General features: G+C 44.9%; 1 protein-coding gene and 1 pseudogene across 4 annotated transcripts; both read right to left on the minus strand.

Annotated features, from left to right (window-relative positions):
* Window positions 1-1,263: 1,263 nt before the first annotated feature.
* Window positions 1,264-5,033, minus strand: LOC105514503 (annotated as a pseudogene).
* A 1,217-nt stretch (window positions 5,034-6,250) lies between these two features.
* Window positions 6,251-11,649, minus strand: CTSL (cathepsin L). Of its 4 annotated transcripts, none has more exons than XM_011945869.1 (8): window positions 11,398-11,649; window positions 9,987-10,122; window positions 9,564-9,686; window positions 9,264-9,410; window positions 8,855-9,079; window positions 7,923-8,085; window positions 7,147-7,264; window positions 6,251-6,636 (listed from the first exon to the last, which is right to left on the minus strand). In XM_011945869.1, the coding sequence occupies exons 2-8, from the start codon at window positions 10,110-10,112 to the stop codon at window positions 6,537-6,539; spliced, it is 1,002 nt and encodes a 333-aa protein (XP_011801259.1). In that variant the 5' UTR covers window positions 10,113-10,122; window positions 11,398-11,649; the 3' UTR covers window positions 6,251-6,536. The 4 variants fall into 4 exon arrangements, with proteins under 4 accessions (XP_011801259.1, XP_011801258.1, XP_011801257.1 ...); XM_011945868.1 differs by having other exon boundaries at window positions 11,290-11,649; XM_011945867.1 differs by having other exon boundaries at window positions 6,251-7,264; window positions 11,398-11,646.
* Window positions 11,650-24,346: the final 12,697 nt, after the last annotated feature.

Here is a 24,346-nt window from a genome sequence, read left to right on the forward strand (position 1 = left end):
TATTAGCCAGGATGGTCTCGATCTCCTGACCTCGTGATCCGCCCGTCTCGGCCTCCCAAAGTGCTGGGATTACAGGCTTGAGCCACCGGGCCTGGCCAGGGGAGCATAGTTTTTAACCACAACTTGGTAGGTGCGGGGAGGCCAATGAGCCAGGACTGCTGATTGGTCAGAGAAGAAATCTTGGAAGTGGAAGCTGTCTTCTTGTGCTGAGTCAGTTCCTGGGTGGGGGTCACAAGGTCATATGAGACAGTTTATCAATCTGGGTGGTGCCAACTGATCCATTAAGTGCAGGGCCTGCAAAATATCTCACGCATTGATCTTAGGAACAGGTTAGGGAGGGTCAGAATCTTGCAGCCTCTGGCTGCATGACTCCTAAACCGTAATTTCTAATCTTGTGACTAATGTTAGTCCTGCAAAGGCAGTAGTCCCCAGGCAAGGAGGAGGAGGTCTGCTTTGGGATAGGGCTGTTATCATCTTTGTTTTAAACTATAAACTAAGTTTCTCCCAAAGTTACTTCGGCCTACACCCAAGAATGAACAAGGACAGCTTGGAGGTTAGAAGCAAGATGGAGTCAATTAAGTTAGATCTCTTTCGCTGTCTCGGTCATAATTTTGCAAAGGGGGTTTCAGTCTTTGTACTCAAGAGAATCCACAACATGTGATGCTCTAATGAAGAGGCTTACCCTCTTCGGATTCAAAGTTGGAAGGCTTTGGTCATTTAATTTTAATCAAACTAGTGCTTTTCAGCCACAGTATCTTCACTCTGGCATAAGCAGTCTTCTTCACAATGTATTTTTAATAGCCTCACATTCAATTTTAAGACAAAGCAATTTTAATACTAGGTGCATGCCACATGCCCTTGCTGCAAACTGCTTCTCTTGACAAGTTAGGAAGAGGTCCAAGGAGGTATGGTTACGGCTGTATTACTGAATAGTGCTGTTAAGTACTACACAATTTATTTTGTCATGTTGCACCCTTCTGTTTCCAATTTTTAGTGACTGCCGCTACGAAATCTGAAACCAAAAATGACAACATTATTAGGTTTGCTTTGCTTTGGACTATGATTTAGTAGCAATTGAGGTTCCTGATTTTAACTCCTTGGCAGCAAGACCCAAGCTCCCTCATTTGCACATTAACACCTAAGTGTCAAGGGGTTAAATAACCAGGACAAAAGAGACTGCACTTCGATTGTAGCATTTGGCAGAACTGAAAGGAAAGGAAGTTGTGCTGTGCGTTGAAGATGACACCAGGAAAAGACGCAATGTCACATGACGTTTTCACAGTCTTGTGCATACCCTGCATCATCACCACCAGAATCTAGCAGTTCATTTATCATGGTGGCTTTTAATCTCCCTGCACGAACCACACCTTTGTTCTTCTTTCTGGCTTGGCTTTGCTTGCTTCTGTTTTTCACTTCAAAGCACAATGTACTGGGAACCTTTTTCCAAGTCATCAGTTTCTGATGAAATACACACATCTCCAACTAAGACTTCCAAAAAGAGACTTTTTATTTTGTGTAATTTTATCTTTTAGTAACTTTCCAAACTCTGTAAGGTCATCCCTTGAAGATGGGTTTATAGCATCCGTTCCATATGCGGTAGTCTTAACACCAAAAGTTGCCTTTGCTAATTCCATGTCTGACTCGTCCTGTGATTTCTCCAGCTGCGGTTTATCTGCTAATTGTTCCTCTGGTGTTAGCACCTGGAGTTCTTCAGGTTCTTCTAACCCCTTTTTAATTTCTTCCTGCCCTTTCTTCTGTTGCCCTTCTTTCTCTTTTATCTTCTCTGCTAGTTTTTTCTTTTCTAAAATGTTTACTTCTGCTTCCTCTTTTTTCTTTTTCCTGTCATCACCATCATCCCAGTTATCCTAGACATCCTCATCCTCGTCCTCTTCCTCGCCTTTGCAGCGGTCCCCTACCTCCTTCACGGGGCTTGCACGGAGAATTTTTCTGCACCTCAGGAGTCAGAGTTCCTCTGCTGCTGCCAGAATTAAAAAACAAGCAAACGAACAATAAAACAAAAATAATTTTTTCTCTCTCAAGGAGTCTGGTCTTCTGAAAGTCAAAATTTTTTTTTTTAGCTATTTAGAATATTATCTCTGCTGCAATTTTCCCCTGACATTATATTATGTAAATTTTCAAACATACAACAAAGTTGAAATAATTTTTACAGTGAATACCATATATCTATCTCTAAGATTTTGTCATTAACATTTTATTTGTTTTAATTCACATCTATATATTTTTGCCCCTATCTGTCCATTAGTTCATGTTATTTTTCACGTGCTTTCAAGAAATTTGCAGGTAGTGCTTCCTCCTAAATACTTTAGCATGCATATCATTAACAAGGGTTTAATACTTGTTTTAAAATCCTAGTTTTACTATACAATTCACATTGATTGAAATGCACAAATCTGAGGTGTATGTTCTTTGAGTTTTGACAATTGCATATACTAGTATGACCCAAATCCCTATCAAGATATACATTACTATTATTCCAGAAAGTTCTCTCATGCCCCTTTCCCGTCTAAAGCACTGCTATAATTTCTTTTTTGTAGTATCTCATATTTTTAATGCACAATTCTGAAATTAGAGCAATTTGTAAAAAATTAGATATTCTTTGTTTTTTTTAGAATTAATAACCATAATTTTTAACAGCTAAGTTTGGTTCTTTCAAAATTGGGTGCAAAGAACAGGAAGTTCCAGGTGCCTCTTCTCCAAACACCTACAACCTCCCCTCCCCCACCACAAACAACATATGCACCAGAGTAGTCCATTTCCTACAGTCTGAGAACCTACAGTGATTCGCCATTATCATCCAAAGTTCATAATAAACACTAGGATTCACTCTTGGTGTTGTGCGTTCTATGGGTTTTGACAAATGTACGAGGACACGTATTCACCAGTATAGTATCACACAGAATAGTTTCACTGACCTAAAAATCCTGTGTGCTCCCTATTCACCCCTTCCTACTTCCTAATCTCTCGCAAAGACTGATGATTTCGCTGTTTCCATAGTTTTGCCTTTTCCAGAAAAATATATAGTTGGAATACAGTATGTAGCCTGGGTTCTTTCATTAGTAATACACATTTAAGTTCCCTTCATATCTTTTCATGACTTGAGAACTCATTTCTTTTTAGTGCTGAATAATATTTCATTGGCTGGCTTTACTACATTTATTTATCCATTCACCTACTGAAGGACTTCTTGATTACTTCCAAGTTTGGGCAATTATGAATACAGCTGTTATAAATGTTAGTGTGCAGATTGTGGAGTCCTAATTGGGGAGGGGTAGTCAGGCTGGCAGGATGAGGAAAAGCAAAAAAAGAAAGCAGATAAGCTATGAGTTTGCCTTTCTTCATGGTCCAGGACACACAGTTCTCCTGCACAAATAACTTACAATCTTCCTGCACCCAGCCATCACCAGACCCTTGGCTGATAGAAAAACGCAAATGAGGCCGGGCGCGGTGGCTCACGCCTGTAATCCCAGCACTTTGGGAGGCCGAGGCGGGCGAATCACAAGGTCAGGAGATCGAGACCACGGTGAAACCCCGTCTCTATTAAAAATACAAAAAATTAGCCGGGGCCGGGCGCGGTGGCTCAAGCCTGTAATCCCAGCACTTTGGGAGGCCGAGACGGGCGGATCACGAGGTCAGGAGATCGAGACCATCTTGGCTAACACAGTGAAACCCTATCTCTACTAAAAATACAAAAAAATTAGCAGGGCGTAGCTGCGGGCGCCTGTAGTCCCAGCTACTCGGGAGGCTGAGGCAGGAGAATGGCGTGAACCTGGGAGGCGGAGCTTGCAGCGAGCCGAGATCGCGCCACTGCACTCCAGCCTGGGGGCAGAGTGAGACTCCGTTTCAAAAAAAAAAAAAAAAAAAAAAAGAATTAGCCGGGCGCCGCGGCGGGCGCCTGTAGTCCCAGCTACTCAGGAGGCTGAGGCAGGAGAATGGCAATGGCGTGAACCCGGGAGGAGGAGCTTGCAGTGAGCAGAGCGAGACTCCGCCTCAAAAAAACAAAAACAAAAACAAAACAAAAAAAGAAAAATGCAAATGAGCTCACTGCAATTTTGGCATTATCAGTACTGCACGAAGCCCACTTCAGCACCCAGCACAAACACCATTCCATAAAATCCGCAGTAAGCTTTTGTCTCCTGGCAGTCAGCTCCTCTCTTGCTGACCTGCCTGTTGCGCCCTTGCAACATATTTTCCTACTTTCTCTAATAAATCTGCCTTTCTTTACCTACAATTGCCTTGGTAAATTCTTTTACCACCTGTGCAATGGCCTAGATAGTCACCACTCACCATGATACAGGTTTTTGTGTGGACACAGTTTTCAATTCATCTGGGTAAATACTAATGAGTCGCATTGGCTGGATTGTGTGGTAAGAGTATGTTAGGATTTATTTTTTTAAAAACTGCCAAACTGTCTTCCAAAAAGATTGTACCATTTTGCGTTCCCACCAGCGATAAATGAGACTTTCTTTCCTCCACATCCTCACCAATATTTGGTGTTGTCGGTGTTTTGGATTTTGGCCATCATGGTATGTGTGTAGTGGTATCTTATTGTTTTCATTGGCATCTCCATGATGAAATATGACATGGAGTATGCAAATCTATGCCACCCATAGATTTGGTAAAGTGTCTGTTTAATTGTCCATTATGTAATTGGGTTGTTCTTCTTATGGCTGAATTTTGAGAGCTCTTTTTATATTTTCTTTCTGTTTTTTTTTTTTTTGAGATGGAGTTTCACTCTTGTTGCCCAGGCTGGAATGCAGTGGCACTGTCTCGGCTCACAGCAACCTCCACCTCCCGAGTTCAAGCTATTCTCCTGCCACTGTTTTATAGTAACAAAAAACCAAAACAGTCTGTTCACTGCATTTCCAGTGGCTCCTTTACCTGAGTATCTACCTCTCGACCAGCTTCATCTCCCAACACCTGGACCCAGTGACTTTTACTGGGTCTGTTAACTACAGGGTCTTTTCTCAGGGTTGCTGATGTGCTAGTCTCTGCTAAGATGCTCACCTCTTCATCTTTCCTTATTGACTAGCTGCTGTAGCCATCTGCTTTAACTTCTTTTTGGAAGCCCTCCCTTATCACCTCACTCTCCCTAACAGTTCAGCTCCTTGAGGTCAGGGTCTGTCTCTTCCACGGTGGTGATGACCAGCACGCAGTGGGTGTTGTATATAAATTCTAGTTGTATCAAATGTAAGTCCCAACCTGCATGAGGGATTGAGCCTGGGAACCTCCCCAAATCTTGCTACGCCTGGTGACTTTTATTACAATACCCAAAGAATTTCACAGATGCCACATTTGTCATTTTAGGTGAAAAAGTTTGAAATTTTAGCAACTACTCGGGAAGGGCACATGGGAGTCCAGCATGGTACGTGGTCCAATCGACATGGACTTGGACAGAGCCTTCCGGAGGCTTTGTGAGCTGAGACTCCATTGTGCACCTGGTTACCTTCCTCTGTGACATGGAGTCTATTCATTAGACATTCTCATTTGTTCTTTGTATTTCCTTCCGTTGGAACAAGAGACTTCCGAAAACACACAGGTAACGGAAGTATGGGCTGTTTAGCTAGTACAACGTGGGAAGTTTTTCTATTTAAAAAAAAAAGAAAAGTAGATCAGGTTATTTTCAGGTAGCTTACTCTAAATGGGGCAACAGATGATCCTTTCTAGCCTCTCACCTGTCTTTTACTTTCTGAGGCCAGAACACCATTTCTGAACCCCAGCCTCAAACCCTCAAGTTTATTCCTCATCCCTTGAGGACCCAAAAACAGCCTTGCCAATGCACTAGTTCCTAACCCACCTCGACTGCAAAGTGTCCACAGGGCCTTCACCAGCAGTGGGGGAAGATGCTCCAGAAACAGGCTGAGACCTTTGCCCTGTAACTTGACTGAGATGTAACTACCTTGGGTGAAATAAACACAATCACTAAGGTCCTTTTCTAGTATTAAAATTATATATATGTATGTTCACTTTTCTAAAAACTAAATTTTTTTCTTTATTCAAACAGCCTTTGTCTTCATAGATCATTTTCAAGTTTTGCTGCAATCAAGGATTGGGTCAGACACAGTCACTGGGCAGCTGACATGAGATCTGCACGTTTGTAAGTAGAAGACCCAGAAGGCCACCACTCTTCCTCCTAGTGAGCCACTGGCACAGCAGGTATGGCTTAGAGCCCAATTATGTTGTTTATTACACAAAAATTCAGTGCATCAAAAATAGAAAGAAGCCCCACCACTACATTTGAAATTAAATTTTATTTAAACAGGTAAAAATTTATACATCCTTTTAAAAACAAAAATGTAAAGTCAGTAAGTGAATCAATAATATAAACCTATTTATAGCAGTAATTAAAATAGAGGTAACATTTACCAGTGTGAAAAGATCACAGAATTCAAATCACACTTGGATCTTCAATGATTCGAGTGTGTATCCAACACAGCAGGGGCTGGTAGACTGAAGATGAATTCCTCCCATGCATGCGCCATCCCCAGTCAAGTCCTTCCTCATCACTGTCCACCAGCTCACACAGTGGGGTAGCTGGCTGCTGAGGCAATTCCACAATGGTTTCTCCGGTCTTTGGCCATCTTTATGTAGCCACCTATGCCCCATTCTTCACCCCAGCTGAAAAAAGAGCAGGTTTTCCATTTCAGAGAAAGAGTAAAGCCCAAAGGGTTGCTAACAGGAACACCCAACTTAAACACTGTGCCAGAGGCCACAGACTTAACAGAAAGAATCAGGAGAGGCAATGTTATTGTTTATCCTTAAAAAATTCTTGAGTCTGAACCTGGACTAAGTTCCATCCCAGCCTCAAAACTGTGACCTTTCACAGAACTGCAGATCAGAGACAGGAAAATAATAGGATGTCTTTGCAGCCAGATATGCCTCAGAATTTAAAAAATGTTCAGATTTAGACACACATTTATACAATGGAACAAATACTATATTAATACTCCCAAGATGTTTGTGACAGTATCTTACTTTTATAATCAAACATTAATATTACTTGTTCAACTTAGACTTCTGGGGATTTCAGAAGTATGCCTAAGGGCATGTAGAACTGTATCCAAACACTGTTTGCAAATAAGTATTCTCTTTTGAATTTCAAATATAACTATTTCTGGCAATTTATACCTGTTCTTCACCAGCCAATATTTACTGTTGTCTGATTCTGTGCTTTCAAATCCATAGCCAACCACCAGCACACCATGATCCATGTCTTCACTGCTACAGTCTGGCTCAAAATAAATGCCTGGGATAGTAAAATGAAGGCTGGGGTGAGAAGTTCCAGCAGACACGACAGTAACCCATCCTGTCACCCACAGGGAATGAGGCATCTCTGAATTCAGTTAAGTGACACACATTCCAGATACTTCTTAACAACAATAAGATCTATTGTTATCAAGGCTAGAGATTTAAGCTCTCATTTACAACTAGCAGAAACAGAAATCAGCATAAACCCTTCATTAAAAAAAAAAAAACTTTCCTAGAGGAATAAAAGACCACTCTTTGTAAGCTTGCAATTCTACTCTAGGATATCAATCTGAAAAACTAGCAGAGAACACCAAAATCCTTGAATCAAAAGGCTCTTTTCAGATTTAATAACAGAAGTAAAAATCTTTGGAAAAATTATAAAAATTCAACAATTACAGAATATTTAAGTATACTAAACTACACGGTAAATGATATAGCTATTTATAAAAAGTTACGAAGTACTTATATTCATGGAGATATGCTCAACATAAGGTCAAATGGAAACATCATGTATAAATATTGCATGTACAGAATAAACAACTATGATGCTAAGCACCTAAATATCTACACTGAACTTTACAAACCAGAGTCTATCATTCTTGTATGTCATGATACTCTTTTTCTGCATCAATTTCTACAAAGAAAAAAATGCTTACCTTCTTTATAGAACATGAAGGACTCATGACCTGCATCAATAGCAACAGAAATGGGCCCCACAGTTGCAACTGCCTTCATCAGGGCCTTCTCCTGCTTAGGGATGTCCACAAAGCCGGTGTCATTAGCAACAGAATACTCGGGATTATACTTACAGGATTCTTCCTTTCAAAGGTAAAGGGGAAAAAAAAAGACTTGATGACTGCTGTCCTCCTCCTGGAGAACATGAGTTAGAACTACAACACTCAGCAGTGTGCGGCTTAGGATTTCCAAGTCACCACTGTTATAAATCATCCCAGGAAGTGAAATGCTATTAGTTAATTTGAAACTGAAAATTGGCTCCAGTCTCTTCAATGAGACCCCTGGGTTTACTTCCATAAGACATTTTTCACAATAGAGAAATGTGTATATGTAGAATGGCTTGTATATTCTTCATGTTACACAGAAGCAAGAACAGCTATATGTTAACCATCTAATCACAGGATTGTGCAAAGGCTAATGATTTACAATGACAGTACTGACAATTTGCAGATATAGATTCTGCCATCTAATATGTGAACTCTTTTTTTTCTTTTTTTGAGACAGGGTCTCATTCTGTCACTCAGACTGGAGAGTGCATTTGCACAACCACCTCCTACAGTCAAGCAATCATCCTACCTCAGCCTAGCTGGGACCACAGACACACACCACCACAGCCAGCTAATTTTCTTTGTAGTTTTGGTAGAGTCAGGGTTTTACCTTGTTGCCCAGGCTGGTCTCAAACTCCTGAGCTCAAGCCATCTACCCGGCTCAGCCTCCTAAAGTGCTGGGATTATAGGCGTGAGCCACCCCACCCAGCCCTAATACATGAATTCCGAAAAAGGTATCTGTTATCTCTGAAAGTGTTCCACCTCCCAAAAGCTGCGCTGGAATGACGACAAGCAGCTCCACTTACTGTTGCCTCATATGGATAGGATTCCTCAGAGTCCAGGCCTCCATTGTCGGCAACATACTGGAAGGCATAATCCATTAGGCCACCATTGCAGCCCTCATTGCCTTGAGGCCCAGAGCAGTCTACCAGATTCTGCTCACTCAGTGACACAAGCTTCCCAGTTTTCCGGAACATCTGTCCTTCAAGAGCACCAGTAGCGCTAAAAGCCCAACAAGAACCACACTGACCCTGAAGAGGGAATAAAAAAAGCTGTCATTCACAAAAAAATAGTAAGACTTTGACAACAGCTCACACATCTGAATACTGTTAAAAAGTGAACCGCACATCGCTTTAAAGTCTACCAAAACAAAGATGTCAATCACTTCTTGGCTTTCCTGGGAAGATGGGAGGTCTGGCCCTGACACTGTCTCACCTGATTCTTCACAGGAGTCACGTAGCCTTTCTCTCTCCAATCCACAGATCTGGGGGCCTCATAAAACAGAGGTTCCTGGAACACTTTCCCCTTCCTGGGCTGACGGTTTTGAAAGCCATTCATCACCTGCCTGAATTCTTCACTGGTCTTCAAGGAAAAGGAAATAAAATGTTGAAAAGCAAGAGATTACTTTAGTAAAGAACCGAGGAGAGGAAACACAGAGTCCACACAGCAGTTCTTTACTTTAGTAAAGAACTGAGGGGAGGAAGCACAGAGCTCGGCGGTCCACAGCACACTCACCATGTCTCCAAAGGTGTTCATGGCCATTGTGAAACTGTGTTTCCCTTCCCTGTATTCCTGATTGTGCAGTTCAATCATCTTCATGTTCTTCTCCCACACTGCTCTCCTCCATCCTTCTTCATTCTAGAGGCAAACATGTAACTGATGCTATTTCTACCTAAAACCCATCTCATGCTCACCAAGTGATTCTGCAGACAGAGATGGAAGAGAAACCATGGCCAGGGAAGGCTTGACACCTCTGGGGATGCTGTTCCCCAAACTGAGACACAAAAGGGATGAATGCCCATACTGTGCTCATAATCGGTGCCATTAGGTTATTACATTAGGCTATTGGTAAAAGCTGGCCTCTGGAAGCTACTCTCTGTCTAAAACTTCTCAACAGCCAGGACTATTCTTTCTGGGGAAGTTTCAGGTACCACTAACCATGCCGTATAATCTGTTGTGCATCGCCTTCCACTTGGTCCACTGTGCCTCTAAACTGTGATTAAATGTTAGAGTAGCTGAGGCAATTCCCAGGCAAAAGGCAGCGAGGATGAATGTAGGATTCATGTTTCAAAACCTAGGAAGGGAAAAGAAATGAGGATCTGATTAGACCGATCCTAAAAAGCAATCTTACTGCCCCCTGAAACATTAGGGCCATCATCGTAGAATAAAAATATTTAAATTATTCTTCCAAGCATTTACCCAAGGACTGTGGAAGAGGCCAAGGATGTGCCTGGAGAAAAACAGGGCACATGGAGGTGCTGGATGGACCCACCAAAATGAAAAGCAGCCTGTCCAGAGCTGTAAGAGTTTAAACAGTTTATGCGATGATAATTTAGGTTATGAGAAAGGTATGAAAGCACCTTGTGGGTGAGAAGCTTAAGGCAACAACTAGGAAACCAGGAAACAGTTGATCCAGGTTTTGTACCAATGGCAAAAAACTCAGGTTTTGTGCCCAGGCAAAACCTCACTAATGATAAAGTGGGATTCCCAAGTAGTGACAAAGAGATCCCCAAGAACTAGGAGGGCTTCACACATCTTCTTGACTAACAAACAGCAGAAGCTGAGATGTTTTCCAACCTCTCTGTTTTTGTTTTTGTTTTGAGATGGAGTCTTGCTCTGTCGCCCAGGCTGGAGTGCAACGGTGCGATCTGAGCTCACGGCAACCTCCGCCTCCCGGGTTCAAGTCATTCTTCCTCAGCCTCTTGACTAGCTGGGACGACGGATGTGTGCCACCTCGCCCGTCTAATTTTGTATTTTTAGTAGAGACGGGGTTTCACCATGTTGGCCAGGCTGGTCTCGAATTCCTGACCTCAGGTGATCCACCCACCTCAGCCTCCCAAAGTGCTGGGATTACAGGCGTGAGCCAGCGCGCCTGCCCCAACCTCTCCTTAAATGAAACCCTTCTGAAATGCTTTCCCAGGAAAAACTGGGAAGGACAGCACACACTGCTCCCTCCTTCACTCACCTGGGCCTGTGCTGCCGACACCCCAAATTGCTCCCCTAAATCAGGGACGGGGTCATATGGCCGCACGCGGGAAGCCAGCGCCCCGCAGCCAGCTTCCAGGGCTCCAGGCGTGGCAAGGCCGGGGACGTGACGCCTGCGCCACACACAGGCTGCAGCGGTCAGAGGATGTTTGCGGTGACGCCAGCAGGAGTACCGCTGTCTGGCGTGCGGGAGCTGAGCTTCCCTGTCTGACCGAGCCAGGCCCTGAGTCGGCGCGGCACGGCCTGGCTGCGGTACCTGTGTCCACCCGGCTCGGAGGCTAGCCTGCCCGCTCAACCAGGGACCCCGCCTGCGTGGTCTCCGCGCTTCCGCGGGGTCCTCAATTGCCCTCCCCCGCTTCCCCACCTTAAGGCCGGCAGAGCTCAGGGCAGACGCTCTCGTTGCCAGGGCTGGTGCACAACTCCTCGACCGCGTCCTCTCTTCCAGTCCCTGTCCGGCCACCGCTGGGCCTGGCCGGCAGTGCTTTCCTGCGGCGGTCGTAGCTGCGCAGGCGCACTCCACGGATGCCGCTCTTGAGGTTGCGGAGGTCGCGGTTCTGGCCCAGCTTCGCCTGACTCTGCCTCTAAAACCTCGGGTCTGGGCTCCGCCGGTACCGCCCCACCGCCTGGCTGCGCTACGATTGGCTGCGCCGGCAGCTGGGCGGGGCCTCTCGGTACTCTGACCCCTGGCGCGGTTCGCGGCTTGTTTACTGACCGTCCCAGAGCGGGGCGCGCCTGCCTCAGTGGACTTGGGGGAAGCGGAGCTGGTGTCCCAGGGCTGCGCAGAGTAGGGTCGGGCGTCTCCCTGGAGCGCTGGAATCAACTAAGTACCCGACTTACTGCACTGGGCGGGTGGCTCCTGAAAAGACGTTTACAGCAAGCCCAGTATGGACTTTCAGCCTAACCTTGCTTTTCCTTAGTCCTGGAGTCTTTGGTCCGCATAGCCGAGAGCCAGTGTACTCTAGTTCAGTGGCTCCTGTTTAGTCCACAGCAAAGGTGGGGCCGGGTGGAAGATCGCAGAGCCCGCGGGCAGAAGCCTTATCTCCCACTTAAGGGTGGGTGCAGCTGGGCTTTAGAAGAATCTGGTAGGGAAAGGCGTCCCCAAAACACGAGATGCTATCGTCAAGACCAGACCCTAGGAGGGAGGAGACTGGCTGCCAGAGAGCGCGGGCGTTTTGTCAAGCATCCTTTCCAGACTTATCCATTCAGAGATTCTTCCTTCTCCCACGTCTTTCCCAAAACCAAGAGAAAGGAGTTATTTACAGAAACATTTGGTTGACAGGAGAAAAGCAGTTGATAACATTAGAAGCTGCTTTTATTCGCCCACTCTCTAGGTTATGGATTATATCTTCCTTGGTAACCAAGTCGTTCTCTTGAGATTTAAGAAATTTAATGACATTTAATGTTAGGATTTAAGATACAGAGAATGGAGAAATGTTGTAGATAGAGGAAAAATATGTATCTTAATCTAATGTAGATATTAATTTATATAATTAAAGATTTAACGAACAAAACCCACAAACATTCTAAACTTTTGTCATTTTATTTTTTATTACATAAAAGCATTCGTCGTAGACAATATCTCTCGGGGAAAAAATAATTACCTCTGCCTTTCCCCCCATAACCTTTTCATATACATATTTTGACTTTGTTAAAAATGAAATCATTGTGTATTTCTGTTTGTCAGTTGAGTTCTACTGAAGATTAAACTGATAACTCTTTTAGAAGCACAATCACCTATAATTTTTTAAGTGGCAAAATATACCTAACATAACAAGTACCATTTTAACCAATTTTGAATTCAGAGGCATTGAGCACGTTCCCGTTGTGTAACCATTACTACTGTTTATCCCCAGAGCTTGTTTATCTTCCTCAACTGAAACTCTGTATCCATTGAATAATAGTTCCCCATTCCCCTTCTCCTAGCTCAGATATCCACCATTGTATTTCCTGTATGCAGGAATTTGTTTACTATGTTTGGAGATTATTTCTCTCTCTGTCACTCAGGCTGGAGTGCAGTGGCACGTTCTCAGCTCACTGCAACGTCTGCCTCCTGGGTTCAAGTGATTCTTCTGCCTCAGCCTCCGGAGTAGCTGGGACTACAGGTGTACGCCACCATGCCTGGCTAATTTTTGTATTTTTAGTAGAGATGGGGTTTCACCATTTTGGCCAGACTGGTCTCAAACTCTTGACCTCATGATTCCCCTGCCTGAGCCTCGTAAAGTGCTGGGATTACAGGCGTGAGCCACCGCGTCTGGCCAATTATTCCTCTTTTTATGCATTACTTCTCAGTAAAATACAATCTAACTGTGATATCTGTCCTAGTCTCTTTTCTGTTGCTAGTAACAGAGTACCTGGAACTGTGTAATTTATGAGAAACATCATTTATTTCTTATAGGTTTAGAGGCTGGGAAGTCTGAGGTCCAGGCAGTGTATCTTGTGAGGGCCTTCTTGCTTGTGGGGATTCTTTGCAGAGGCCCAAGGTGGCGCAGGGCACCACAGGGCGAGGGCGTCGAGTGTCCTAGCTCGGGTCTCTCTTCCTCTTCTTTTAAAGCCATCAGTCCTGGCTGGGCGCAGTAGAAGCTCACTTGGTCCTTTGTGATTTCCTTACTGGGAAGTGTGAGAGAAACTGCTCAGATGGCCCCCCCTTCCCCAAATGTGAAAGAGAAAGAGAGAGGGAGTTGTGAGTGAGTGGCTCTCCAGCACTTGTTTGGTGAAGAGCCTCAGGATCTGGACTGTGACCTCCCAGCTCTCAGGAACCCCATTCACCACCAGAAGGGGTGGCATGTTCACCCTGTTATTCAGGAAGGAACTGGAAAACAAACATTCGAGAGTGTGAGGTCAAGAGCTAGAAAACCCCAAGCCTCCGGCACCTGAGCCAGGGAAGATGCTGGGAGCACCTGCAGGATACTCCCATATTCTGCCCCCTTGGTACTTATCAGCCTCTGAGAACTGAAGCCAGACCCTTTCTTTGCTTGAGCAGAAGAGCAGACCAAAGAGCTCATTGACTCACGGAGCATCATGGCAACGGGGCTGTACTTGGAAGGGAAGAATCCAGGGTGTGATCCACAACCAAGGCCTGAAGAAGTGGGGTCTGTATTTGACCTACCCAGGGTGAGTCATGACCCAAGTGCTGGGTCTCTAGCCATGGGTGGTCCTTCCAACCATTTCCAGCTTCCTCCTGCAGAGGGGCTGGTGTTTTTCTTCATTTCTCATAACCTTCTTGGGAGCACAGGCTTTGGTTTCTGCCTTCCCTGGATCAGGCCTCCCGCAATGCAGTTGCTCTAACAAAAACTATTAGCAAGGCCGGGCGCGGTGGCGCAAGCCTGTAATCCCAACACTTTGGGAGGCCGAGACGGGCGGATCATGAGGTCAGGAGATGGAGACCATCCTGGCTAACACGGTGAAACCCCATCTCTACTAAAAAATACAAAAAACTACCCGGGCGAGGTGGCGGGCGCCTGTAGCCTCAGCTACTCGGGAGGCTGAGGCAGGAGAATGGCGTCAACCCGGGAGGCGGAGCTTGCAGTGAGCTGAGATCCGGTCACTGCACTCCAGCTTGGGCGACAGAGCGAGACTCCGTCTCAAAAAAAAAAAAAAAAAAAGACTATTAGCAATGACACAGTACCACAGAAGCAAACTCCTTGCGAACAGTGATTACTGACGATATTGTCTTCTAGAGACCATTCTAATGACTAGACAGCCGTGGTGCACGAGCTGTTGTCAGTCATGAGGAGCATTTCCTTGTCTATGTAGAGGAACCGAAACCTATATGGCCAGCAAAATTTACCCAAAGCAATCACTGGGATACTCATCACACCATCATGGCCCATTGTATCACTTTTGTTCCCTATATATGTGGTCCCGTTTCCTCAGGACCAGTACTCCCTTATGTGGGGAGCAGGACGGATGCCGTGAGTTACTTATAGTGACTCATTAGTTGGGGGATTTGCTAGTATTTTCATCAAAGTTGAATCTAGTGAAACATTTGATTGAACTGGCTCCCAAATTCAAAATAAACCAACACCACTCAGGAAGCCTATTTACAGCAAGAAGTCAGGAGTGGGAACGCATCTTCCACTGTCACCTTGATTAACAACAGCTCTGACCTGTGGGAGGACGGTCCTATCTCCTGTAACAAACATAGGGTAGTGATGGGCCAGGTCCTGCTGCTCCTACATTCTCATCACTTAGATAAGCACATGCAGGTGACTGCAAGCCTTCCAGCCTCCATCAGCATCCTCCAGTTCTCCCCTGACCGCTCTCATTCATGTTCCGCACTGATTCAGAGGTCCAGTCCTGAGTGTCAAAAAGAAACATTTGTGAGCCTTTCTAGAAATCAATCAATCATTCATGGATTATAGTGAATTTTTCCCTACTAAACACATCTCCAGAAACTTAGTCTCTATGTTCTGGCCTGTTCATAATTTGATGAAAAAGCCATTGATTTGTTTAAAAATGTAGAATTTGTGAATGTTTAATTACCAGATAGAGCAAGTAACCCACCAGCTCTCTGGCTTATAAACAATAATGGCCCATATCCCCTCCACCTTGTTCCTAGAGCACTAAGCCTGTCATTGAGGTGGCTTGTTTTGGAAATTTCCCTTTGAAATTTCCAGTGAATAACTTTTTAGTGGCTGTTTTCAAGGATTCTCAGAGGACCTTATCCTTTGTCTTTCCAGCAGTTTCATCTGTTATTTTTCAATAATTTTTTAGGTGAAAAACAAATAGAACAAGTAATCATTATGAAAAACATAGAAAATACGGATAAGCAAGGCAAAAATACCCAAAGACGCACCCAAAATCCCACTGTCCTTGTTGGCCTTGTGAAACCAGTGGTCAACTGGGAACACACTGCTCACTTACGTGCCAAGCACTGCATTCGCCTTGTCATGTATTATGGCATTTGATCATCAGGATAACCCTCATCCCCATTTTACAGATGTGTACAGTGAGGTTAGAGAGGTCATGGAGCTTGCCTAAGGGCACAGGGCTAGTCAGTGAGGAAGCCAGGATTTGATCTCAGGAGGTGGAACTCCAACAAATGGGAATGCAGTGCTGTAGGGGTGTATGAGACCGTGGTACTGAGGGCTGGCAGTCATTAGGAGAATTGCAGGAGGACCACAGGGAACAGTGTATGCTAAACCTGACCTTCTCTGCAGTTCACAGGAGCAGCAACCAAGACACCACACCTCTCCCAAGGGCAGCAGCTGAGAGGTCATTTCCTAGCACACAGTTCCCAATTCTCATCTGCTTCCATTCAAAACTTCCTCAAAAGCACTTCCTGTTTTCTGTGACTCCCCACTGAGTTTTGGAGAAATCTTATCTTCTGCCTGGGGTTCTGGAGCAGGTCACAGAGCAGGTGGAGGGTGGGATGGAGGGGAGAATACTCACAGTCTGACCTCAGTCTTATGCCTGCAGACCCGTGGTGTATATAACACAAGGGGAATGATACTTTCTTGCGCAAATATGATTTTTTTTTTCTTTTTTGTGTTCCCTTTAGAAGGACGTCTACCCTATACGGACAGGGATATTGTTTTCTCACAGATGATCAGAATTTTAACAATAGGAATGTGAAGAGAAAAAAGAATCAGTGTTCAGAATTAGACTTTCCCGATAGATTCCTGAGTTCACAGTGATCCAAAAGCCAAGGCTGAAGAGAGCGGAAAAGATTTTCTAAATTCCTGGAGCCAGTCTGAAAACCTCTCTTATGAACCTAGAGGTCAGCGTCATCAAGGAATTAATTGTCCATAGCTTGGTGGAGTTGGAGAAAGAGGCGAGAAGAGTCACCTCCCGAACTGGGAGAGTGACAAGGGTTTTCTGCAAGAGGCTGAGGGCTGTAGCCACCTCATACTCATGCCTGGGGTGGCTGAGCTTGGAGCATGTGGGCTCTGGAATATTTCCACACTCAGGCTTGCATGGAGGGTGGGGAAGTAGGTCAGACAGATTGGGATGACCAAAGGCAGCAAACACAGACTGCTCAGAAGACCCCAGGACATTTGCACAACCGTGGGAGGAAGAGTGGCTCCCTGAACAATGAAAGAGACTAGATTTGGGGGAGTGTGATCCAAGTCAAATTTATTTCAAGAAGATTAAAGGAATATGATAGTTCTGGAAAGCATACTGGAGTAATGAAGCCCAAGAGAAGGGTTACTGCATGGGTGAAACAGAAAGGGGCTAATTAGTTCCCAGAACATGGGAGGAAATGGTCAAGTGTTGATGAAGCCTGGAAAATTCAAGTTGACAACCTCTCCTTAGGCCTATACTGTAATTCCCATGGCCACACTCTCAGGTTCAGTTTTATTCAGGCATTAACAAGGGCAAAGGTTGTTGACAAACATAGGAAAGGAATGCTAGAGTCTCTTTAATGGTGTGGACATTCTCTTCATCCACCTCAGGTACTCAGCTTTCGAGTGATGCTTCCTGGCTGGTGCTCTTCTTCCTCCACACCTCGTCTTCCTCCTGGCTGATATCTCTGCGTGATTTGCATGGTGGAGTGTTCAGGGAACTTGAGGGATCTACACACTCTATGTACAAACCTCATCCAGGCTGTGCCAAATAGTATTTTAGAATGGTCAGGCTTAGCGCCCAGGGTCACCCATCCAGAGGCTTTGCAAGAGGTAGGCAGACATGGCCCCGAGAGAGCCCATGGCTTGATGAGTTGAGTGCAGGTTGAAATTCAGGCCCCATGGGCCCTCCCTCTAGGCAACTCTGAGTAATCTACAAAGTCTCCATGAGCAGACAGATAATCTGCTGCTGCACACACACAGAGCTCACCCCTGCTCACTAAGGCTCACCTCCTAGGATGCCTCCTAGGCAGACAGAAGTTAAGGCTGGCTTGCCACACTCACATTCTAGGACCAGGGACCTGCACCTGCCCTTGCTACGCTGACCAGTCTCCCAGGCTGTCACCACTGCCCTTGGAAGAGCTCACACTGCTGATATTCCAACCTCCTTTCTTGCTCTTGCCGAGAGGTGGCAAGAGGATTCCCTTATTCACCTGCCCACTGAAAACCAAAAATTTTTTTTATTGCAGTAAAATAGATATAATATAAACGACCATTTTCACAATTTTTGAGAGCAGCATGAAGTTCATTCGCATTGTCGTGCCACCATCACCACCATCCATGTCCAGAACTTTCTCTTCATCCCAAACTGAAACTCCTAACCCATTCAACATTAAATCTTCATATCCTTTTCTCCTAGCCCCTTAATTTTAAATGGATGAGGATAGTATTTTTGAAATAATAATGTTTATTTCCTGTTGACTTTCTTTTCGACAATCTGCCCTTGATACAGACAGAGGTATCCATTGTCTTGGGAGTAGTTAAGATTGTGAAAGGGGAAATGGAATGAACAAGAGCCAAATGTTTGGGGTATAACTTCTATTAATAAAGCAACATTTTCGAGACCCTGGCTTTTAGCAAAAAGCCAGGCTTTATAAACAGAGGCAAATGTCCTTCCAAATTCCAACGGGCTGCTGAGAAGCTGGGTGGGCACTCAGGATGGCCTGGCTCCAGGTCACCTTGCCTTGCACCACTGTCTTTAGGAGTGAACACAATCTGTGAGCAGCATCATATCTGTGCTAACAAATAGTGGAGCGGGTATCATGGAGGAGGATTCAAGGCGTCTTTAAAATCTGGAAGACAGAACAAGGGATGAGAAGTACAGGTGGCAAGTGTCAGCTCACGTAGAATTAAAATCTGCTTTTCCAGTCATCCAACTCTGGGATGATTTGAGCAGAGACTGACTGACCCTTGTATTTCATGGCGGGTGATGCTCTGGCTGAACTTCGAGACATCCCATTTCCTCCTGACTCTTGGATCCTATGCCCCTATTTTACGAGCAACCAGAATTACTGTGCTTCCTAAAGTGTGGCCCTCACGCAAGGGCCTTGGGTAAGTTTTAGCGTTCAGGGGATGGAATAAACATGGTCATAAAATATGTCACGAGATGGGGCCTGAGGGCTTTCCCTGAACTTCTATGCATAGCAAAGAGCAAAGGCTCCTGAGCAAACAAAACACAGCAATAAGCCTTTAGAGTCATGTGGCCCATGGTGAACTTTTCACTATTCCAGGGAAATGGAGAAAAATGAGGAGCACTGGGTAACTTTTTTTCCGCTAAGATTAAGTTATTCCGTTGAAAGGAATGTTAATTATTCTAAGACTATAACCTTCCCGCTTTCTCTCTCTCTTTTGTTTCTTTCCTTCCTTGCTGCTTTTTTTTTTTTTTTCTTTTCTTTTCTCCAACAGGGTCTTGCTCTGTCACCCAGGCTGGAGTGCAGTGGCACTATCTCGGCTCATTGCAGCCTCTGCCTCCCGGGTTCAAGCGATTCTCATGCCTCAGCCTCCCCAGTAGCTGGGATTACAGGAGCGTGTCACCATGCCTGGCTAATATTTGTATTTTTAGTAGAGACAGGGTTTCGCCATGTTGGCCAGGCTGGTCTTGAACTCCTGGCCTCAAGTGATCCACCTGCATCGACCTCCCAAAGTGCTGGGATTATGGGCATGAGCCACTGTGCCCCGCCCTTCCTTGCTTCTTTACTTTCTTAGTTTTTTTTCATTTGGAATATTTTTTCTCTATTTATTAATTTCTTTCTTTCCTTCTCTTTCTTTTGGGGCATTATGATTGGTGAGAGCATTGGATAGTTATTGATGTTTCTGTGTTCTTCGTAAAACAAAGGGTCAGAGTGTCAGTCCTCCATGTTCTTTATAAAAGTTTGCTATTTCATAACATTCCCAAAGTGTGGGAACCACTGGCAATAGCAAGTCTTCTCAAGGTTTAAGAGTCAGTTAAGAAAAAAAAAAAAAAAAGCAGCCAGGCGCGGTGGCTTATGACTGTAATCCCAGCACTTCGAGAGACCAAGGTGGGTGGATCATGAGGTCAAGAGATAAGACCATCCTGGCCAACATGGTAAAACTCTTTCTCTACTAAAAATACAAAAATTAGCTGAGCGTGGTGGTGTGTGCTTGTAGGGCCTGGTACTCGGGAGGCTGAGGCAGGAGAATCACTTGAACCCGGGAGGCAGAGGTTGCAGTGAGCCGAGATTGTGCCATTGCACTGCAGCCTGGGCGACAGAGCAAGACTCCATTTCAATAAAAAAAAAGCTACTCTTTATTGGATCTTTATTGGAAATAGCTTTAAGGGGCAGAGAGAAGTAAGATTCCTTTTTATTTCTCATTTTCAAATAAAAAATGAAACTAGTCATTCTGAAGTGACAAGAGAGAATATAATCAAGCCTTTAGTGTACTTTTGCCCGGCTTATGGAGGGATAAGATAAAAATGTCACTGGGTGAAAACAATGAGATAAATTCACAGCTGGGAACATTGTACAATATCACCAGTGTTGCACGTTTGCTCAGTAGCTGGCTGTTCTCCATGTCAACAGGATGTATGTGGCTTGTTTTGACTCAAGGTCCTCCAGGAGTATGTGTCCAACCACCAAGGTGGGCAACAGAGTTTGGAGGCTGAATCCTTCGGTACCTGGAGCGGGATGGCAATGGAACCACACAGAGAATGGCCCAGAGCACTGAGAAGGCTGCCTTCCCAGCAAAAGGCACCTGCACAGAAATTCAGCCCATAAAGTCAGGCAGAGAAGGACATGAATGACAATTGGATAATGAGTGTTGGCATTAAAAAGCGTTGAAAATAAGTCACTAGACAATTAAACTTGCAGTGTCAGAAAATCTTACAGCTTATGTATAATCAAATGAAACTAAACTTGATAGAGTGTTCACCAGATTTGACAATAATCTTTAAAATTTATGACATTGCCTGTAATGGCTTTGGAGCTCAAAGTTTTCTAAACCAGTAATAACTGTAATTATTGAGTAATTAATCTGTCGTGATGGTGGAAAGAATGAATTTTTTCCCTTCTTGGTAAAAGAGTGAGATTACAAAAGTTGTTATATGTAGCAAAAAATTTGGTAAAAGTTATAAAGTGTGTTAGCCATTGATTAATAACATAATGTTTTTCTGGGAGAAAAGAAAACCAGATAGAGTGCAACATAAATGCAAAGTTTTGCTCAGCAATTAATGTTTTCTCTTTTTGGATTTTAATTGTCATGTACCGACAGCCAAAAAACCACACATATCATGTCCAGTCCGAAATACAGGAAAAAAATGTGCGTAAAGATGTTTAGCCCAGCTTTGTTTTCAATAGGGAATAATGCCTGAGTGTTTCACAGTAGAGAACTGGGATATGACATTATTATAGTATCTTGCAGCCATTAAAAGGAATGTTTCTGAAAAGCTTCTAATAACATTGTAAAAAAACTGTGTCATAATCTTCCGTTTAAAAAAAGCAGGGTGTAAAATCGAACACTTCATATGATTTCAGCTACATTAAAACATGTCTAGAAAATACAACCAAAGGGGATAAAAACTTTCATTGCCTCAAATTACCCCAAAGGCAAGGGGCAGCCCGTGGCCAGGGAGGGCCAGCCTCAGAAGGACTGAAGTTGCTGACTTGTGCCTACGGCGGCAGCAGCTGCTGGTTTCTCCTTCCATGTTAATCTGGGTCACAGAATCTCGTGATTTACAGAAGCAGCTCTGGCTCACTTTTGGGTGACTGGCCTGCCTTCTTGGAAGACAGGATGATGCTCATCAACACTGGCTGTGACGCAACCTGAGGGCTCTGCAAACCTCCCGTGGGGCACACACTGGGGCAGGGGCCTCAGCATCTGAGTCTCCGCACTGAGGATGGAGCGGGCGGGATGGGTGAGGCAGAGAGGAAGAAAGTTCTCCGGATGTCCTGGTTAGTCACCCTGATTGTGGGAAATGCACACTCATGGCTGAATCAGCAAGAATCAAGTCTCTTGGCCAGAAAAACAAGCCATTATGGCCTGAGAATCTCTCAGGACACACACACACACATCACACACACCAAACACACACACACCACACACATCACACATACACACACCACACACACCCCACACCACATACACACATGCACACACACCACACACACCCCACTCACACCACACACATACACACACCCCACACATCTCACACACATCACATACACCACACTCACACCACAAACATGCACACACACCACACACACATATATGCACATACCAACAGAGACAGACTAACCCCATATATACACACATACACACATGCACAAAACACATATACACATGTGCATATGCACACTATGCTACACATATGCACATGACACACGTACACATACATTAATGTGCATATACACAAGTGCACACACACATGCACAAAATACAGATGCATACATCTGCATATACATGTACACTCGTGACACACACATCCACACACGTGCACACACACACATATACTGCAGTATAATAATCTTAGTAGAATAGTATGGGGGGCCTCAGTTGTGGTCAGATGACCTGACGCTTAGTCCGAATTGTTAATAATTGAACCGTGTAATTTTGTCTAAATCTTTTCATCTCTGCTTCCAGCCCCCAAAGAATGTGGTTGACTCAAACCATCTGGAAGTTCTCTTTAGTGGTAAAATTCTGTGATTTCAATGGGAAAAGACGGTATCATCCACCCAGAGCTCACCTGAGCTCCTTCTCTGTACCCTGAGGAGGATCCTGGGGGCTGGATTCACAGCATAGGGTGCTTGTGAGGCCGTCCTCACCCAGCGCCAGCCCCAGGAGTGTTGCCACGAGGGATAGCCCAGCGTCTCCAAGGATCTCTGCTGTGGGCATTCCTGTGGCTTCTTCCCTACTCCTCCTCCTCACACCCACATACTTCTTCCCTCCTTTCTGATCATGAATCTGATCACGAGCAAATAGGCAGGAACCAGCAACCTTCTGAGGCCCAGCGCTTCCAGGAAGAGATCAGCAGCTGTCTGTCCCGAAGGCATTTCCAGGAGTTCCTTTCTGCTCAGCGGAGGTGGAAGGGGGCTCACTGCTCCTTAACTCTCCCTGTCAGAGGTGTCTCCCTGGTCCACCCTTTCTGGCCGTGGCATTCACTTAGGGCAGACAAGAGGCTCCTGTCCTGAGTCAACGTCTGGAAGTCACCAGGCCCTGGGCTGGGAGGATTTGGAGCCTGTCATCAGCATGTGACTTTCGGTTGTGATGCTAAAGTCTGACCTCATCCTCAGGTTGCCACCCTAAGCCCAGCTGTGATCCGGATCGCTGAAGATTGCCCTTGAGAGCAAATTCCTCAGGCAGCTGTGGAGCTGAGCCCTGAGGACTCAGTGAGCCAGGGCTGGGCCCTCACCCTCACACTATTCCTCTTGAACAGTTCAGTTTAAGTTCTCAGGAATTCATAGCCCTGCAAAGACTGTGGTGCCAGGTCTCACATATGAATTCAAACTAAAAACAAAACCCTCTGCCAACCAAAGGAGAAAAGAAGTCAAACAAAACTCTCACTTCTTCCCCCTCTGAGAAAATTTTTTTTTTTTTTGAAATAACAAATATTAAATCATTTAAAAAGCAATCAATCCCTTTTCCTGTCCCCCGTTTCTGAGGGGCCTTGCTTTGTTGAGCTGTTTTTTATTTTTATTTTTTTTGAGACGGAGTCTTGCTCTGTCGCCCAGGCTGGAGTGCAGTGGCCGGATCTCAGCTTACTGCAAGCTCCGCCTCCTGGGTTCACGCCATTCTCCTGCCTCAGCCTCCCGAGTAGCTGGGACTACAGGCGCCCGCCACCTCACCCGGCTAGTTTTTTGTATTTTTTAGTAGAGATGGGGTTTCACCATGTTAGCCAGGATGGTCTCGATCTCCTGACCTCGTGATCCACCCGTCTCGGCCTCCCAAAGTGCTGGGATTACAGGCTTGAGCCACCGCGCCCGGCTAGCTGTTCTAAATACAATGGGTAGTCTTGTACATTACTCTGCCAGCTTTATTGTTACCTGGACATTTTTAGGTTTCAGTTTTATCTTTTTAGATTTTTTAAAGAAAACTGTGGTAATATATATAAACACAAAATTTACTACTTTACCCAACTTGAACTGCACAGATCAGTGGCATTAAATATATTCATATTGTTGCGCAATCATCACCACCATCCCCTCCAGAAACTTTCTTCATTTTGCAAAACTGAAACCATCTTTTAATTAATTCATTCTTTTGAGATGGAGTCTCACTCTGCCACCCAGGCTAGAGTGCAGTGGAGCAATCTCATCTCACTGCAACCTCTGCCTCCTGGGTTCAAGCGATTCTCCTGCCTCAGCCTCCTGAGTAGCTGGGATTACAGGTGTGTGCCACCATGCCCGGGTAATTTTTTTATTTTTTAGTAGAGACAGGGTTTCGCCATGTTGGCCAGGCTGGTCTTGAACTCCTGGCCTCAAGTGATCCACCTGCATCGACCTCCCAAAGTGCTGG

This window comes from Colobus angolensis, unplaced genomic scaffold, assembly GCF_000951035.1.
Source record: "Colobus angolensis palliatus isolate OR3802 unplaced genomic scaffold, Cang.pa_1.0 Scaffold246, whole genome shotgun sequence".
Taxonomy (NCBI): Eukaryota; Metazoa; Chordata; class Mammalia; order Primates; family Cercopithecidae; genus Colobus; species Colobus angolensis.

Coding starts and splice junctions, on each gene's coding strand:
- CTSL (XM_011945867.1), bottom strand. CDS start 10,112: ATGAATCCTACATTCATCCTCGCTGCCTTTTGCCTGGGAATTGCCTCA. Junction 9,687..9,986: donor ACAACAGATTATACGGCATG/GTTAGTGGTACC, acceptor GTTTGCCTCTAG/AATGAAGAAGGATGGAGGAG. Junction 9,411..9,563: donor TGAACACCTTTGGAGACATG/GTGAGTGTGCTG, acceptor TTTTCCTTGAAG/ACCAGTGAAGAATTCAGGCA.